Source organism: Siniperca chuatsi, linkage group LG12 (genome assembly GCF_020085105.1).
Source record: "Siniperca chuatsi isolate FFG_IHB_CAS linkage group LG12, ASM2008510v1, whole genome shotgun sequence".
Taxonomy (NCBI): Eukaryota; Metazoa; Chordata; class Actinopteri; order Centrarchiformes; family Sinipercidae; genus Siniperca; species Siniperca chuatsi.
Window position 1 is genome coordinate 22747947 of NC_058053.1, and position 18954 is coordinate 22766900.

The 18954-nt window shown below is 40.2% G+C and overlaps 1 protein-coding gene across 1 annotated transcript in view; it reads right to left on the reverse strand.

Annotated features, from left to right (window-relative positions):
• The window catches only part of adcy5 (adenylate cyclase 5), a 92158-nt gene extending 79530 nt beyond the window's left edge, over positions 1–12628 (reverse strand). The window contains exon 1 of the mRNA XM_044215761.1: positions 9379–12628. Coding sequence (XP_044071696.1) covers positions 9379–10314 — 936 coding nt within the window. The 5' untranslated portion in view covers positions 10315–12628. The remainder of the gene's footprint in view (positions 1–9378) is intronic.
• Positions 12629–18954: the final 6326 nt, after the last annotated feature.

An 18954-nucleotide genomic window follows, 5' to 3' on the forward strand; every position in this document is an offset into this window, starting at 1 on the left:
AAAACAGCTTCAAAACAGCGGGGGGTTTTTTTTGCCGTAGCCCCCTGCATTGCAAAGTTTCCGTTTCAGACGCTGTTCAACAATCTGACAAGCACTTTGTTTGAAGCATACCGGCCCCAACAGTGACGAGTACAACTTGAAAACATATTATTTAAGTTGTAAAATGCCAGAATGTTCTTTAACCACTTCATTAAATATCAGAAACTGTTATAAAAGAAAAGAATACCAGGTGCTCACAGTTATGAAATGGTAAACTCCAGGTGAATGCCAGGAGCTCTTGAGGTCATACTATCAACTGTAGAAAGAGGGTAGCCACCAGGCTTACTTCAGGCACACTCACACCGAGCCAAGGATGTAGTAAAATGCCTTTATTAAATCGGGCTTGTCAGAGTATAAAAAAAAATATCAAAAAGGACAAAAAACGCAGACTAGTTTCAGCCCTTACTGGGTCTTCCTCAGGGCGTGGCTGGAAAGAGGAGTCAACCTGAGTGGTAGGTCGTGATTCCTTATATAAATAAATTGAACAAATTGTGGTCTACATATTTATCTAAAAGGCATTTTACTACATCCTTGGCTTGGTGTGAGTGTGCCTGAAGTAAGCCTAGTGGCTATCAGAAACCGTCATTGATTTTTTTTTGTTGTCAACTAATTTAAAATTGGTTAATCACCAACTGCAGACTGCTGACAAACCACCCAATATCCAGCATTACATACTCCTGGCCCTGACCATGCAGCCATAGGGCATTAAGGATCATGATCATCCTCCTCCTGAAGGGGCACTCGACCTCAGCCTCCTGGAAATAATCAGCAGCAAAGAGCCTCTTCACCTCCTGCCTTTAGGTCAGGATATCAGGTTAAGTGCTAAAGGGTTATGTACACAGTATGTAGTGTATGATGCACTTGAACAGTATCTCATTAAGAACACACACCACTCTCAGTGGTGTTCCCATTATAAGCTGAAAAGAAAATGACACAATTTCTTACTTCAATAGAGACAAGACATAATAAACCCCAGGCTAACTGCTCCTAACCACCGCTAACAGAGCCTCTGGATACATCAGTCACATCCTATTGGTCAGGGCAAAAAAATACTCCAATACCAAACAGAAAATGGCTAACAAGAAGCTATTGTCAGACTGAATAATTAAGTGGTAACAAAATGGCAATTCAGTCTAAATATCAGGCTAGAAACAACCTGCTTCTGCTCAAAATAATTAGGATTAATAGGATTATTTACTCCCATAACATAAAACCATAGCAGCAATAACAATAATAATGATCACAAGACTGTCTGGTCAGCAAGAAGCAGGATCGTATTATTATAATACAACTTCTCAGAGGACGAATAATTCCATATTAGAGACGCGTATCATAATTATTCGTAATTCCCCCTGCAAATAATATCACCATGAGTCTGAATTCCTACATAGCAAACAAACAAATTAAAGTTAATGAATATCAGATGAGCAGAATTAAGCAATGAAGCCCAACAGCCAAGTGTTGCTCAGCTCACCACAGTTGAAACACAACAATGTGGAAACTATCCCTCAGTTTTAAATTTCACTGTCAAAGAATCTGCTCATAATTACAGCAACATGTAGACATCAAAAGGAGAGGACTTTTTCTCTTTATTAACATGCAACAAGTAGTCTGACATGAAAAGCTCCACTTACTAACTTTTTCCAAAGCATTCGACCACATTTCGCAGTCTTTCTCAGCAGATACACCACAGCTAATGAAAGATGTCATGATTAACTGAAGCAGACAAACTTAAATGAAGGTCAACAACAGGTCTTCTTAAAAAAAATTTAGGTGGTTTTCGAATGTCAATTAAAAAAAAAAAAAAAAAAGCATGATAGGCTATACATCCCCAGTGCTGTTCACGAGCTTACAAGTACCTGCAACAAGGCGGCGGAAAGCCGATTAGTTCACAATATGCCTCCTTTGATTCAAGCACGTCGGATCGTATTTTACCCGACCTTTCGAAGCAGAAGATTCGTAGCAAGATGTTTCGATTACTCGCTTCACTACACCAAAAATCACGTGACCACCCCAAACAAGGCCTTGTTACGTCACACTCGTATCAGAGGTGTTGCGCTGGTTTTGAATACGGGATGTTCTCCAATCTGAAATATTTAAAAACAGTTGTAGATTCTGTTTAAAAGTCAGTTTTTAGCTTTATTGAACAAAAGAACAATAATGAAAGCAGCAGAACCATTTGTATTCTGACTGCGAATTATGAACTAATCTGAACTAATCTGTTAAAACTGCTTAACTGGAAGATGGGCTGAGTACAGGTTGCATGGCTACTGTGTTATTTTTATCATAAACAGTAAGAAAGAGAAGAAAATTTAGCATCTTTTAGTATCTAAATGATCAGACCAACCACTTAAAGATCTTATAAACCACTGTATTTTTCAAGTATATTTGGTTGTATCTCTAAAAACATAGAGTACATATTGCACATATCCTGTACACTGTGTGAACAGAAAAACAGCACAGAGCGAAGGGGCAATGATACAAGCAATCTACAGAAGTTATGTGTATCAGTTTAACCCAGTACACAAAATGATGTGCAGGCAGTCTATGGCTGGAGGTAAAAAGCACACAGGTGCTCCCAGGGAAGCAATGAGAGGAGTTGGATGGTGTTTGTGAAATAGAATCTGTTGCTAAGTTACAGGAGTACTGAGCACAGTTTTCTGGACTCACAGGGGAATGCGTCAGCAGTGGTTTCTGAAAGGTACTCTGGCTTGCCCTGCATCCATCTTTGGTTCAAACATGATCTCCAAAACGGCAGCATGGTCTCTGTCACACTCCTCAGCCTCTGGGTGCTCACAATCTATAATATGATTAAACAAAGCAAACAGCAGCTGAAACTATATATTTGACGCTGTTACAGGGGACAGGAATAAAACTGTGAACCCAGTGATGAGAAATCTGATGTTTAGATTCTGATTTAGACGGTTTTCCCGAGGGGTACTTCTATCTCATCACTCTAGAGCACATGTAGCTCATCCTGCAGGGGAAGAAAGTGGTTAAAAGTCTGTCTACAGGGGCCGAGTCTCACGGGGAAATTAAAAGCATGTCTAGAAGCAGGTCAGGACCAGGAGGGATAGGTTTAAGAAGGCAGGTAAAGGAAGGAGAGACATCGGTTTTGAATTTCCACACATTACGAGCACCGTGCAATACAATTAGACAGGCAGAAAACCCTGTTACCTCTGGAATCCTGCCAACTGCGACTGGTCTGCTTACATGCCCTCCTCTGTGAATTTGGAGAGAGGGTAGAGAAGAATGGAAGCAGGGCTTTTCAACCAAACAGTCCCCGGAAACCAACTCAGGAAGTAACTCAAGAGTTTAAAGTTCCTTCAACACACTAATGTTTGCATTTCCACCATATCTCAAAGGATTGTTATGATTAGGCAAGTTAAACTAGTAATAAAACAGATTGGAGATCAATGTTGCACAAAACAGTAATTGTTGTAATTGTGTTGTTCCTCATAACTTTCTGCTGTGATGGACGTTGGAAAGGAGATGTGCAGAGGTGACACCAGAAAGGCAAAACAGTGTACAGAGGAGCTATTGAGTTTCTTTACTGAAAATAACCTTACAAAACTGTTTCACTCCGGGTTCTCTCGCTTGACTACTATTTTTATTGCTCTTGCTCTTCTTTTTACACTAATTGGAAGTCAGCTACATACCATTCAAAGGGGGATTCAAAAGGTCATTTAAAAGGGGAACTCAACTGATTTTACACATCAAAGTCTGTTTACAGGTCTTGGGGCTACACAAGTACACATTTGAAAAAAGTTGTATTAAGCCTTTTGTGGCTATAATATCACTTGAGTCGGCATCAGGGGCTGAAGACTACAAGTTTAAAAACAAAAAAAATATATGGGGGTGTGGAGTTAGAAAGTGAGCTTACCAGACCTCTGTATCCCGCTCCTCATCTCTGCTTGAGGTTAGAGGCTCGAGGCTACATTAGCCACTACTAGCATAACACACCTGAATCTCCAGCTGATCTGTCAGCGGTCGATTTGCATTGTGGATTATGTAGGCAGCAGGTTTAGACAAGGAAGAAGAATGCGTAGAATATTAATGATATCTCTGGTTCTGCCACATCGATTTTTTATCCTTTTTTAAAAACTGTCTATTGTGAGTCTGACAATCTCATGGGAGTGCAATGCTAAATCGGTGGAGAAGGCTACTCTTTTCAATGTCAACAACATTATGATAAGTTCCCATACCAATTCCTAACATTGATACTAGCACCAACCAGTGCTTGCTTGCTGTACGCAAGTGCCTGCAGTTCCGTACTGCAAACTCCACCTTGATAGATTTCTGAGGGGGCAAGAACCAAAACTGGAAGTAGAAACTTGCAGTGAAAGCCAGGTTAGGTTCTCCGGTAAGAATGGTTTGTTGATTTGCAAGTCAAAAGCTGCCTAGATGTGTAGGTAAAAATTGGGCAAAATTTTTAAAGAAAAGGCCAAAGAATTTTATTGGTCTAAGTTAAATATAAATGTTGTCTCAACAGCATTTAAACAACTATTTTCACACTGAAATAAAGTCCTTTAAATGCTGTTGAAACAGTGGTTCTATGTAACCTAATAGTCTACAAAACTTTCAGTTTTCAACAAAATTAAGCCCAGTTATAACCAAGTTTTGACCTTTCAATCACCAAATCCATGCTTACTGGGTCCTGAGCTCCTAAAACACTTCCTGGGTTTCTGGAAAAAGTTCCTGGGGTCAAAAAGAGCCACAGGAAAACAAGAGTTATGTCCTTATGTCCTGGGCATCTGTCTCTCTATCCTCATAAAACCAGCTATCCTGCAAGGTTTTTCCCTGTTCATATTTCAGTCTCACCTGTAACAAACCACAAATAAGACTGGCAAACGTACCGCAGATAAGCAGCCACACACATTTTTCACAGTCCACCCAGTGCTGTTATCTGGTGCCACTAGAGATTGAATTGCATTGTTTTCACTTAACAAAACGAACCACAACACACTAACTGTACACCACACTAATCTTTGCATCAACACACCCAAAAGGTGAGTCTTTAAGTAATGTCACCTGTTTAAGGAACAAATGTGTGACATGATTGGACTAATGTATACTGGGTCACAGATGATGGAAGAAAGGAATAACGTGGGAATTAAGGTTTGAACAAGCAAGTTTGTGACACATCTTCTTACATTGAGGCTGACATGACTGTGTGTATTTCACTGCAAACTTTTACTAGTTTAACTACCGGAGGGTTGTCCCTGTGACAGCTCAGAAATGTATCATGAAAAAAACACCTGTATGAATGAAAATGAAAGTGAAACTCTCATCCTAGTTTTGCACAGATGTGATTTCAGGTTTACTGTTCAGGCTAATATGAAATAGAGCATTATAAGGTCACAAGATTGACTGACATTGCATTTCTAAAGACTTGGGGAAACTCATATTCCTAGGACCACACGCATAAGAAACAGCATTATCTTGGGATTGCACATACAGCAATGGCCTAACAGAGATGAGCCGGGTCCTATGTAAACAGGGGAGAACAGATATGCTAAAAACAACAGCGTGGTGAGGAAAGAACAACAAATACAGCAGCTCGTTCCCACACAGTCACATCAACACATCAAATGACAAAGGCTTATGCAGAAAATACAAATAGATGCAGGGTCACATGCCATTCACACAAAAAACTAAACTTTCAGCCTGGTTTTTGCTTATATAATCAAACATTAGATTCCCAAAAGAAACAAGAGGATGAAAAAAGTGAAATCCAACATCCTTTCCAGTGTTTAACACATTCTTTGCACATTGATGATGACTGAATAAGTAGCTGTGACTGCGCCATGTTACAAGAATGTTCATGTTCTTTCATTGGGTATTTAAATGTGTGCAACTTAATGATCTCTTTCTAAAGTTGGATATACTACTGATTGCCCAGATACAGTGTGGGACATTTCCTATTCTAATTTCAGGAGCACATTATCTTTTGTCAAATAGCTCATGTATGACCCTCATTCGAAAACCATGGGAATTATTCTGCTGCTATAACAGCCTCCACTCTTCTGGGAAGGCTATCCACAGAATATGGGAACCCGGCTGCAAGGATTTCCTCCCACTGAGCCACAGGAGCATTACCGCCAATGTTCACCAGACGTTGCTGCATTGCATTTTGGCTCCAGAGATGATCCCTTGCCACTGTCCATTGGATACATGGGAGCATCTCACTTGTGGCTCTTTTCTCACTCAACTATGTTTATGTCTATTTTTGCCAGACCAGCATTTCTGACACTTGCATTTCATTTGTTACGGACTTTGTCTTTAACATACGTACAGCTTCTTGTTTGTTCACGTCACTTCTCCTCTGTGAGAAGAACTCTGAAGTAAGACAAGGAATGCTACAATGTACACAATTTTGACAACACAGAGACCAAATAAAGACATGGCGGCATGCTGTGCACAGTAATTAGAAGAGTAAAGTACAGTATCTCTTACCACATTGAGCACAAATGAGCTGGAAGTGTGTATTTAATATGCTTGTAAAACAAAAAAACTCAATATTGAAAATGTGGCTCCTGAAAGACAGATTGCTTGAAGACACTTTGCTTCTGAAAAGCTTCTAGTGAAGACTGCAACCTCAGCTGAGACAACAAAGCTATGGTTGTTACTGTAACGTGACAACAGTAGACATGAGGGATTGTGCATACCATTAAGGCTGAGCACTTACTTACCCCCCCCCTTCCTGTCTCTCTCTGAAGCTGTCACTATCTAATGAAAGCAAAAATGCCCCAAAAATAATTAAAAAAAAAAAAAAAAGACATGAGGAGTTAGTGAGGTCGACCACAGATGTTGGGCGATCCCAAAAAGGTGCTGGATGGATGGATCCACACCAAACTTGGAAAAACATTTATATGGACCTTGTTTTGTGTGTGGGGGCACTGCCATGTTGAAACAGGAAAGGGCCTTCCCCAAACTGTGAAGAACACTATTGTCTAAAATATCATTGTATACTGTAGCATTAAGATTTCCCTTAATTGGAACAAAGGGCCTAGCCCAAACCACAAAAAACAGTCCCAGACTAAAAGTACAACAAAGTATGTGGCTGGCATCGCTACATACTTTTGGCCATGTAGTGTGTTTCAAAATTCAAGGATAAACCCCTTTAGAGTTGAACCATCTCATTTCAGGGAGGTCCTTAGATGCAAAAGACATAACCATGGGCAACTATCTCCATATTCATTCTGACAGCTTTATGAAAGCACTTACTCTAGAAGAGCTACGCTGTTAGAGTAAATGTTTATGAGCAGCAAAAGGTCTGATAAAAATGGTTAATTGAGTCAACATCCAAAACAATGAGGTGGGAGAGAGGAGCCACAGAGTTGTAAATTACAACAACACACACACACAAAAACACATGACAGAGAGCACAGTTTGGGGTTAATAATACTGAGAACTCAGACGATGCAATTAATTGTACATTTAAATAATGGTGGAAAATTAAACCCATTTGTGTCAGCACCTTTATTACAGACAAATTCCACCAGCCCTGGAGAAATGTTTTGAAAGTAATATCGATGTTGTAAAAATACTACCCGAGGCATTTGGGTTTTATGAGGAACACGTAGGCTCAGCAGCACATTAAAACAATATCCACTGAAACGATCGACTGTAAGCTTATTACAAGTCCAGTAAAACAAACAACCTGGAATCAGTTTTTTCAAAGCTTCCAAAAACAGCTTGGATTTTAGGTATTTAACCAGCAGTTTGCGCTTTACTTTAGAATAAAATAATTATACCTAAATATGATACGTACACGTGGTTAGCAATGTGCTTCAAAGCCAATATTAAGAGGCTGAGGGCAGGACTTATATTAGTTTCATATCTAAGCTGTTGCTTAAAGATGTTGAATGAATAAATGAATAAAACCAGTCAAAAATTAAACATGAAACCCCAAATGTCAGATAAAAATCATCTGATTTCTTATGTGTTCTTAAAAAGGTCATTATGTGGAAGAGTCTGTAGCGGGAATACTATAATAAATAAACAGTCACACAATCCATCATGACAGGAAACCACTGTGTACTGTAACAACATTTGCTGTTGAGAAGTGTGTCATGATGCATTATGAATCACAATCATGCAGTAGAATTAAATGTAATTGAATTGATTAAAGACGTGTAATAGAAGAGTATGACAATATTCCAACTTTTGGTGGTGATGGACATATTACAATCCATTGTATCTCATTTGTAATTGACAAATGCTTCCAAATTACAGTCCATTATAAGAAAGTCACACAGCCTCTGTGATAAGCTTCACCTGTAATCACATTTTTGTTCTGATAAAAGGAAATAGGAAACTTCAACCAACACCAACTGCAAAGGAAAATCTGACTGTAGTTTGTATAGATGCACTTGTGCTAAACCTATAGCTGTCTGAATGCCTGACGAGCAACAAGCCAGCTGATGCAGTTTCCGTAGCAACCAGCAGCTATATCCCACAGCAAAGTGTTTTTCTACCAATCACTAGCTCAATTTGGCAATTAAGATATTTAATGCTTGTTGAAGAGACAACCTGTAGCCATAACAACAGAAGTCACTGGACAGAAAAAACAGTATCACTCATTTCTTTTTTGTTTTTCTGAAAGTGTCTTTTAATGCCCCTTTTTTAAAAACCTTTACTCAGGAGTTGCTAAGAGCAGAGGGGCTCTTCCCAGCATCATGTTTGCCCTAATATCCCCCAAATGCCTCTCTGATCAGCCAAAGTGCACATAACCTCTGGTTAGTACAATAACCTTGGGGAAGAATTAAACTTTGAGCCTCAGTATGCTTCAAATAATCTAGGTCGGACCGCATCTAAAGAAAAGCCTGTAGTCTCCTGCTGGCTGCATCCCACTGCCTCTCCAATCTCTCTCCAAGAACTCTGTATCTTTTGTGCGTGTTTGTAGCTTTGACATGATGAATCATACACTTACAGGCAGTCTCTCCTCAAGAATTCATTGTTATGCACTTTCTTGTACACAAAAAGTGACCTTAGTAGTTGTGTGAAGAAGTGACCCTGCATGGGGTGGGGGTGGTGCCCTTTTTCATTGTCTCTCTTGCCCCTTAGAGAGTCTGTGCATGCCACTGCTTCGAGGAACTTGTTTCAGCCACAACACTGCACTGCCCAGTAGATCCGCTTATATATTACAACCTGCATATTAACGTGCTGCTTGTTATCCCATTTGACAGCGAGAAAAAACAAGTTCAGCAGCAGTAAGCTTGAATGGAAATGCCCATGTTCTGCTGTGCATTATTACGCACAGTGTGGGCGTGGAATCCCGGCTCTCTGCGCACATTATTATAAAACTTTTTAAGTAAAGCACATTCCTCTACATACCTGTTTCCACAGAAAGCTGTCCATGCCGTTTAACATCCAAGAAACAGTCACATGGATGGCGGAAAGAATAACTCCAGTGATGACTGCGGCGCGCATCCTGACGGGCAGCAGAGTGTAGATGACATGGATGAAGAACACGGTCCACCAGATACCCTCTGAGGCACTTCTGGGCTGCACGAGCAGCACTCCGATCACCTGGATCACCAGCACCACCAGGATGACCAAATAGCACACAATCCACATATGGTCCTGGTGGAACCCGTTCTTGTTGCAGACCACCATAAGTATGAGTGTGAGGAAGATGGCCACGGAAAATACCACGACATACGTTACGCTCGGCCTCGCTGTCCCACCAGAGCAGTGGAAGCCCAGCATGACCGTGTAGACCAGCACCAACACTGCCATGAGCATAGTCAAACTGCTCTGGTTGAGACGAAAAAAGTAGCGCTGATAGAGCCGCTCCAACTTTTCCGACTGGAATTTCTTGGATTTGAAAATGTGCATGACGCTGGTGCAGCACGCCACTAAAGAAAAGTTAACTTCGGGCATGACCTCCTCCTCGTCGGTCCTCGGCTTGGCTTTCCGCTCCTCCAGACCCAGCTCCACAGACTTGGCTCTCACCTCGCCGTCTGGGCGTTTAGGGGACGCGCGGTTGTTGTCTCGGCTCTCCTCGCCATGGTCCTGCCAAGCCGACCTGGACCTGAAGCTGACCCTGCTGACAGTCGTTGAGGCTCTCCCGGGCTGCCGATGGTCCAGATCATCCTCTTCCCTCCACCGACTGTTGGTCCGGGTGAGCTTCTTGCGCGGGGATCTGGCAGAGTATGGGCACCCGTTGGCCACGGTCTCAGACTCTCCCCAAGCTGATCTGTGCTCGGTCCCTCCCCTCAACCCGGGCGCACCGACTCCGGGTGGGCTGACACTGTTTGATCTGGACATAGTGGAGAACGGGAGGCAACAACAGAAACGAGCCTTAACAAATAAACACTGCGGGAGAAGTTTTGTTCCACTTCCAAAAATAATGTCCGGAAACTATTTAGTCCCACAAATGAGACGAATTAAATGTCTGTCAGAAGTTGATTTTCCCATAGTTGGTCACTGGTGAAACAGCCTGATTAAATCTAAAAAACAAAAAACAAAAAAAACTGTCACCGGTTTTATCCCCCACTCTTATAGGCAAACATTCATTCTAAAGTCTTTACAAACCGAGATGGGATTGCCCAAAGCAATAACCAGGAGTGATGAAAAGCTCTGGGAATAAAAACAATTGAACATGCGCAAAAGTCACAGGGGAGTTAGTTTCGCCACGAGAGGAGGGAACATTAGATCCAGGTGGACTTGGCTCTACATCATTGGGCCCAATTAACGACTATCCGTAGAGAGGTTGCACGTCAACCCGCGTTGTAGATTAAATAAAACCCTTACACAACTCAGATCTCCAGAGACCATAGCGCAACACCATCAATTACACCGTAAACCCCGTTATATCTGCGGACATGTTTCCTGTATTCGTGTAAACGGTTTGTGGACAGAAAAGACGGAGGTAGGGGGGAAATAAAAAGGTGAATCCCATGTTGGCGGCTCTTATTAGGTCCCGTCAAGTCTTCATGCACCTGTAATGACCAAACATTGCAGCCTGGACGGCGGCGGGAGCCTCACGTTTGGCCAAAAAGCATCATCACGATCCTCGCACACTTGGGCTGATCGGAGCGGAGGAGAAAACTCAGCCGCTCCTCCTCCTCCTCCTCTGGCAGCCACAAAAAACAACTCCTTGGTCCATGGTTTAGCCTGTGTTACCGCACGGTCAATTTATCGTCAACCTATGCGCCGAATCAGTGTCCAGCAACTGTCCATCACTGCTCAGATCCCCAGAGAGGGACTCCTGATTTGATTTGCAGCCAGACTCCGCGCACAGCGAATCCGCAGCCGTACAGCGGCAGCATTTCATAAAGTGTCTACCTGGTGCCAAAGTGCGCTACCGCAGCCTCGGACAATCCGCTCGGTGTCTGTTTGGAGCGTGGCATCATAACACATTTACCGCTGATTGCTGCTTCAATGACCATTCAACCAAGTGTGCTTCCTGTGGTCCGCCTCTCCGCCACGCTTCCATTGGAAAAGGAAGGGGGTGAGTCACGCTTTTACGCGCTTTCATTGGATGACAGGCTGGTCAATCCAAACCAGAGGCTGTGCGACCCCCGTGCGCTTTCGATGAATGGGCGGGTCTGTTCTCACAGCTGGATAGCCCTCACACACACACACACGCACACGCAGAAACACACTGGGGGTTCAATCTTCCCCCATTCTTCCATTGGTTCCCACTCTCAAATTGGGGTCTAAGGACTCCGGGACTTGGGGTCCTACAACAAAATCACGATCTACTTTACTATTTTAAATTTAAATGACAATTAAATTAGGTAAAACAATATTTTCTGAACTGTTCTGTTCACATTGAAACTTGATATCTACAGATCTCAGCTTAAAATGGAGGGATGATGTCTTTGCATCTAAACTTTTCAATGGGCAATTTTTGCATTTTTGTATTTCATCGCTTGTTAGGAGACTTGTTTGTTATTTGTTTAGATACATTTTGTTGTATTACTTTGTTCTTATCACTAATCTGCCTGTTTGACTTTGTACTTAATGGGTTTAATTGTGAAGCACTTCTTGGATAACTTTGTTATATCTTTTCTTAATCAATTTATGGATTCAGTCATTCATTCATTAGAAATGTCAAACACGAACTGGTTCATGGCTTCTTAAATATGAAGATTTGGTGCTTTTCTCTGTTTTATACCATGCAAATTAAATATATTTTGGTGTTGGGCTGTTGGACAAAACAAGAAAACTAAAGATATCATCTTGGGCTCTGGCAACTTTTTCACAGTTGTTTTGATATTTTATACACTAAACGATTAATTGGGAAAAAAATCAACAATTAAAACTCGCAGCCCTTTATATCTTCACTTGCTTACCTATCATAGGGCTTGTGTGTCTTGTCAGGACAACGGCTTATCAGACCCTGTCATTATAGAAGAAGGGGGTTAGAAAAAAATATGTGGTAATTCCTGACAGTTGTGTGATTCAGTCCAATGTTTCAGTTTCTCCACCTGGAACACTGTCCCGGGTCGCAGTCAGTCTGGTGTGTTTGCTGGGACCGGCTCACCTCCAGCTGAATCCCTTATGCCCCCTTTTGGAATTCATCAAGGGTGAAACTCTGTTAAGGGAGAGAACAGGAGCTTCCATTCAGCACTGTCGTCATCAAATAATAAAGTGGAACTCAGATATGAATCAGATACAAATTTATCTCGATTCAAGCTGTGCAACTTATTTCCTCTGCTTGTCTTATGACTGCTTGTTTGCTTGCTCTCTTTAACCCTTCTCTTTGCTCTCTCACACACACCCAACACAATGTATTGTCATACGATAAGAGGAAATAGAGATCATTAGAGACCAAAAACAGATTAATCCTCTTTTTCCCAAAATAGTACTCAGTGGTGGAAAGTAACAAGTGTATTTACTCGAGTACTGTACTTGAGTACAGTTTTGAGGTACTTACTTTACTTGAGTATGTTTTGTTTAATGCTACTGTATACTTCAGCGTCACTACATTTCAGAGAAAATTATTGTACTTTTCACATTTGTTTGACAGCTTACATGTATGTAACTTTGCACTTAAACTACATGGCCAAAAGTATGTGGACACCCCAACAGTTCATGTGATTGCTGATCATGTCATTCCAAAACCATGGATATTAATCTGCTGCAAATACAGCCTCAACTCTTCCGGCTTCAGGCTTTCCACCAGATTTTGGAACCTGGCTGCAGGGATTTGCTTCCATTCACACAAGATGTTGGGTGATAAGGCCTGGCTCACAGTCAGCATTCCAGTTCATCCCAAAGGTGTTGGATGAGGTTGAGCTGGGTTGGTCCTCTGTGCAGGCCAGTCAAGTTCTTCCACACCAAACTGGGAAAACCATTTCTTTATGGACCGGGCTTTGTGCACGGGGGCATTGTCATGTTGAAACAGGAAAGGGCTTTCCCGAAAACTTTTGCCACAAAGTTGGAAGAACACTATTTTGTAAAATATCCATTTATGCTGTAGCATTAAGATTTCCCTTCATTGGAACTCAGGGGTCGGGCCCAAACCATGAAAAACAGCACCCAGATCAACAGTACACAAACATACAAGGAGGGGTGTCCATATACTTACATACAAAACATATGATCAGCTTATGAACAATGATGTATTGTCATAGATGAAACAACCAGACCAAACAGAATATAAAGTAGCTAAATTTATCTTGACCAACTACATTAAATTGTTGTCTAATTCAACAATATAATATATAAAATAGCACTCTCAAAGGGGCCATTCTGCATAATGAGTACTTTTACATTTGATACTTTAAGTATATTTAGCTGATAAAAAAAATAATCTACAAGTAGAGATTTATATGCAGGATCTTACTTTTAATATAATAGTTTTCCACTGGTAATGCTACTTTACTTGATAAAATAATCAAAATACTTCTTCCTCCACTGCCAGTGTTAAACTGGTACATGTGAGAAGTCACTGAATGTAAGACAATTCAATTAAATGCTGAATTAAATATTGTTTCCAAATAGATACTGGAAACAGTATTTAATTAAACCTTAACCTAGCCTTCCTCATATGTTTTATCAGAGCGTCTGAAAGCGTGAAATCTTAGAAAACCATTTAGTATTAATTGTTACTTCATAAAAATCTGTAACATCTATGCAGTAGATCAGGTGCACTGTCAATGCCCAGGCATAATTACTTTTCACACCCAGAGATGTTTTGGTGAGGAAGACTAATCTAAATCTAATTTACATATCTTCACAGTCTAATGTGAAATATGTGTGTTTTTCCTCCTTTTATCTGATGTTTCACATTAATCCAAACACACACGTGTGTTGCTGGTTTGCATCAAGGTAAAATGCCTGTACTGTGAAAACATCTAAAGCAAATGTAATGCGGGAAGCTTAAGATGATGCTCCCCGTCGATTTGACACAGAACACTACTGCCATCATCTGAATGTCCCGTTAGTTCCCGTTTTACTTGCAGATGTTTCGAGATCTCTGCCGCTGAGACTTCTGCTGCCACCCCGGTACAATTGAAATGAATAAAACTTTGTTTGTGTTGCTCAAAGCATTGAAGTAAAACATTTAAAAAATGAAACGGCAACTTTCCAGAAACTCCCTGATTAGTGGATAAATCAGGACAGTTTTCAGTGGGACTAGTTTTCGGCTGAATATAGTCCAAATTAAAACCGGTATTTAACCAAAAGGTGGCTAGATACCATTAGGGGTGAGGGGAAAATATTTGATTTTTTATTTGTAGTGATTTGAGTGAACTGACCCTCTAATATACTGTAATTTCAAAAGTAAAATATAGGATTAATTGAGAAGCATAAGAAATGTTGCTGATCATCTTCTCCCATGCAAGTGAGTTTATTTTAAAGTGTAGTAAATCTACATAAAATCTTAAATTGGCAACACATACTGTAAAGAAATGTGGAGAATAAAAACACAAAGGCTAGTAAAGACTTGTTCCCACAGTGCTCACACTCTTCAATACATATTTGAAATATAGCAATCTGCTCAATGATTTCTTAATACAGTGGAGTCCAGTCATACTAAGCAGAAGACTAAAGACTAAGATGGAAGGCAAACAGTTTGAGGAAAAAACTACAATAACACCATTCAGTTCACTGAATAAACGTGCTTTGATTTTAGTGACTTTATCCTCAAATATCCCTCTTTTCAAAAACAGCATCAACAAGAAATCAAAGAGATGAGAACATGCAGCGATGGAAGCAATTAGTAAATGACAAGTCAATCTAAGAAGTATTGACTTTGTATGTAAGATGCAGATGATAGACACTGCAGATTGTAAAGGCCAACTTGAGAATTGTAATGTTCTATCCATTTCATTTTCCATTCTAATAACTTAAAATGATAAACAGGAAAGAGGCTAAAAGCAATTTACTAATATACATGTTGCAGCACTTTCACATTAATCTTTTTAAGAGGAGTGGTCAAACAATAAGCCTCTGGGGCTCAGAGAATATCACTAAAACTTCAAACTGATCATATAAAGGAACACTACACAACCAAAACAACGTCACCACAGGCTGGTTCATTTCAGTCTCAACTTTTACATAGACCAGAATTCATTTCTGCCTTAGAAAAAAATGTAAATTCTACAATTTCATGACAACTCGACAAAAACTTACTTGTCATGTGATTTTACACAAAACCAGCATCTGACTCTGCATTTAATCATGCACTGAGGTCAGTGAGCTCATTGGAGTCAATGGCAACACAGACATCAGATTCAGAATGAGATCCGTCTTCAGGGTTAACATCACAGCACAGGAAGTGGCCGGTGCCTTTTCTTGTGGAAAGTCGGCTGCTGAATGTCAGAAAAAACCTCTTGTGAGGACAGCAGCCATTCTCCATATCTGTTTTTAACCTTTATTAATAATCTCTTGAGTTCTAAATCTGTTTTGCCACACTAACCAACACAGAACCAACATTCAGTGAAGGAAGAAGAGTAAGGACAGGAGGACAATAAAAAGGCATTTTAAACACACCAGTTCCACTCAAATATTTAATGGGCACACAGAGGTGCATAAAAAATAAATAACAGGAATCAATTAGAGGAATTTGGAGAAGAGAAAGAAAGGGAAGAAATACTGGAAACTTTTTTTCCTGTAAACCCCAACTGTGCAACACCAGTTTCCTACGAGAAAGGGGAAAAAGTTTCAATGCATTGACCAGTGATGTTGTAACCAAGGGACATACAGTGCTTTATCCAGTTCTTTCCATATCTACATGTATATCTAAGATGTAAGTATGCTGACTTCAAGGTCCACTACAGGCACTTAACAGCATATCTCTTTAACTTAGCCTTTTTCTAGCACCATGTCTTATGATGTGTGTGCTTCACATGGCATCCCACATGCTGTTTTTAAATGACCTTTTATGCCTTTAAATGTCTTTTTTTACTCTTTCAAATGGCTTGCTTTCCTGAAACGCTAAGCACTTCATCTTTACCTGCTTTCTTTTCAACTTAACTTGTGTTTCCTGTTTTTATTCCTTTTTAAACGTAAGGCACTTTGAGCTGCATGTTGTGTATGAAAGGTGCTATTTAAATAAAGTTTCTTATCATCATTATTATTATTGTTATTACAGTACATCATCCAACCTCCTTGTATGAATTCCCCTGTGGTTGAGAGAGGTGAATTAGCATAATCAGACTTCTCCCTTCCCTGTTGCTCTTCCCGAGGTTTCTTGTGTTTTTGCCCCGTTAAAAGGGGGTGTTTTTGGGGAGTTTTTCCTCATCCAAATCAAGGGTCTAAGGACAGAGGCTGTCACATGCTGTGCAGATTGTAAATCCCCCTGAGGCAAATTTGTGATTTGTGATATTGGGTGATATAAATAAAATTGATTTGACTTGACAGATACTTAAGGGTACACAAAGCAAGTATCACCACACACTATGGCAACAATGATCATCTCATCATAACCCAGAAATACACCCAGGATATAAGCAGATGAGTTTAGATTCTAGCCTGGTTCCAGACCTCGGAATCACTGCCCCCACATTGTTAAGGGATTTAAATAGGAATAATCATACTAAATGAATGAATGAGGTTAAATTAAATGGCAATTCAGTCTGATTATCAGGCTACACTGATTGGGTCAGTTGCTCTGACTGCAGCATCCAATCAAGGACAAGTTCTGTTTGCAGTCCATTAACAAATATTTCTTCTGAGGCATTGTGAATATTTAGACATTGCACATCTTGCACAAAAATAAACCTTTTCAGTGTTCCATTGTATTGTTTATTATGACCCATATGTGTTGGCAATTCCTTATGAACATCATTTCAACCACATGAACCATTTAGTGATGTCTGAAATAGCATCAGGCATTCCAGATATTCATATTTGTGATGTAGTGGCTGAAGTAAGTGAAGATGCAGAACAAGTTATGTACTGGATCACAAGGCCAAGAACTGACGAATGCGAAGAATCCAACGGCAGCCTGTAAACACATGTGGTGAGACACAGGAGGAAGATTCAGTCCACACCACTCTCTCTTTCATAAAGAGAAAATGACGTGTGCTGCAGTGTTGGGACCTGCCATCCTGGTGGAAAACTACCTTTACAGTCGCTCTGGGGATTGTGCAATCAAACACACACATATACACACAGTCACATATAGAATCTGCTATTGTGCATGGTGTATATGTGGAACTCACACTCAGCCACCCACGTATCTTAGATATTTCGTTTGGATTTGCTATTGGAGCCAGCGTTCCATTTTAAAATATTATAAAGAGTATGGTCTAGACCTGCTCTATAGGAAAAGTGCAATGAGATAACTTCTGTTATGAATTGGCGCTATGTAAATAAAATTGAATTGAATTGAATTGTTCAAATTAAAGTAGTCATAGCTTGACAGTACCATTCTTTGGAAATGGTTGTGTAAGGAAGCGTCATATTGGACCGTTATGTTAATGGCTTGGGCAACAGTATTTGTATGGTAGTGACTGAAATGTGTCATAGCACAGAGTAACACAATTTGTTAAGTATCAAAATCTGGCTGAAATGCTGGATCAGATTTATAATCCTCTTTACTTATTCTTTGGTCAGAGAGATTCTGATTTCAATGAAAATGTTGCCAATTTGAGACTATTTTTAGGCAAAGTTCTCCCATGACTGCTTGTGTTGTGACAATTGTTAACACTTGAGACCTTAAGCATTTGAAAACTTTTGTTAAACGAAAAAAAAGAGTTTATGTTTATATTTCACAAAGTAAGGAATCCAAAAAAGTATTGTTTTGGTATTGGTACCGAAACTCTGGTATTGTATTGGCACAATTTTTTTTTAACAATCCGATTAAGGGATTGTGCTGCTGTTCAAAGGTCCAGAGAATTAGTGTTGAGACAAAAACCTCAAGTCATATCCGGCATTACGGATAGCAGAGAGTCCCTCCAGACTGTTGTCAACAATATAATACAGTAAGTGGATGGCTGAGGCCTTTGCTGTAGCCAAAAGGTTGATATTCTGTAAATAAAGTCAGTGTCGTTCAATCCGCTCAAGACTGGTAAGATAAATTGCTAAACCTGAAAGAGTCATTTACATTCTCAACCTGTGAAAGAAGTTGTATAATGTCTTCTGTGGCTCTGAAGGAGCTCTGTCAAGTCTGAGTAAATAACCCCCAAATTTAACAGAATCTTTTAACAGAGACCTTTTTTTAAACAGAAAGCTGGCATTACAAACTGGGGTTGCAGAGTTTGAAAGATGCTGACATTTATCAGGATATCTCAGCCTCTGCTGCTCAACCATTCTCTTTTAAAATCTGCTTCTCGCAAGTCCCCAAACTTTATGGACGTGCAATACTGAATAGGCCTCTTTAATATAGGCTCTCTGGATTATTATAACACTATATGGTCATTTTAGTATCCTTGTCCTGAGGGATGAGAGGAAAAACTCAATTATTGAGCATGAATTTTTTTCTGCTTATCTTTCATAACAAGCACAACT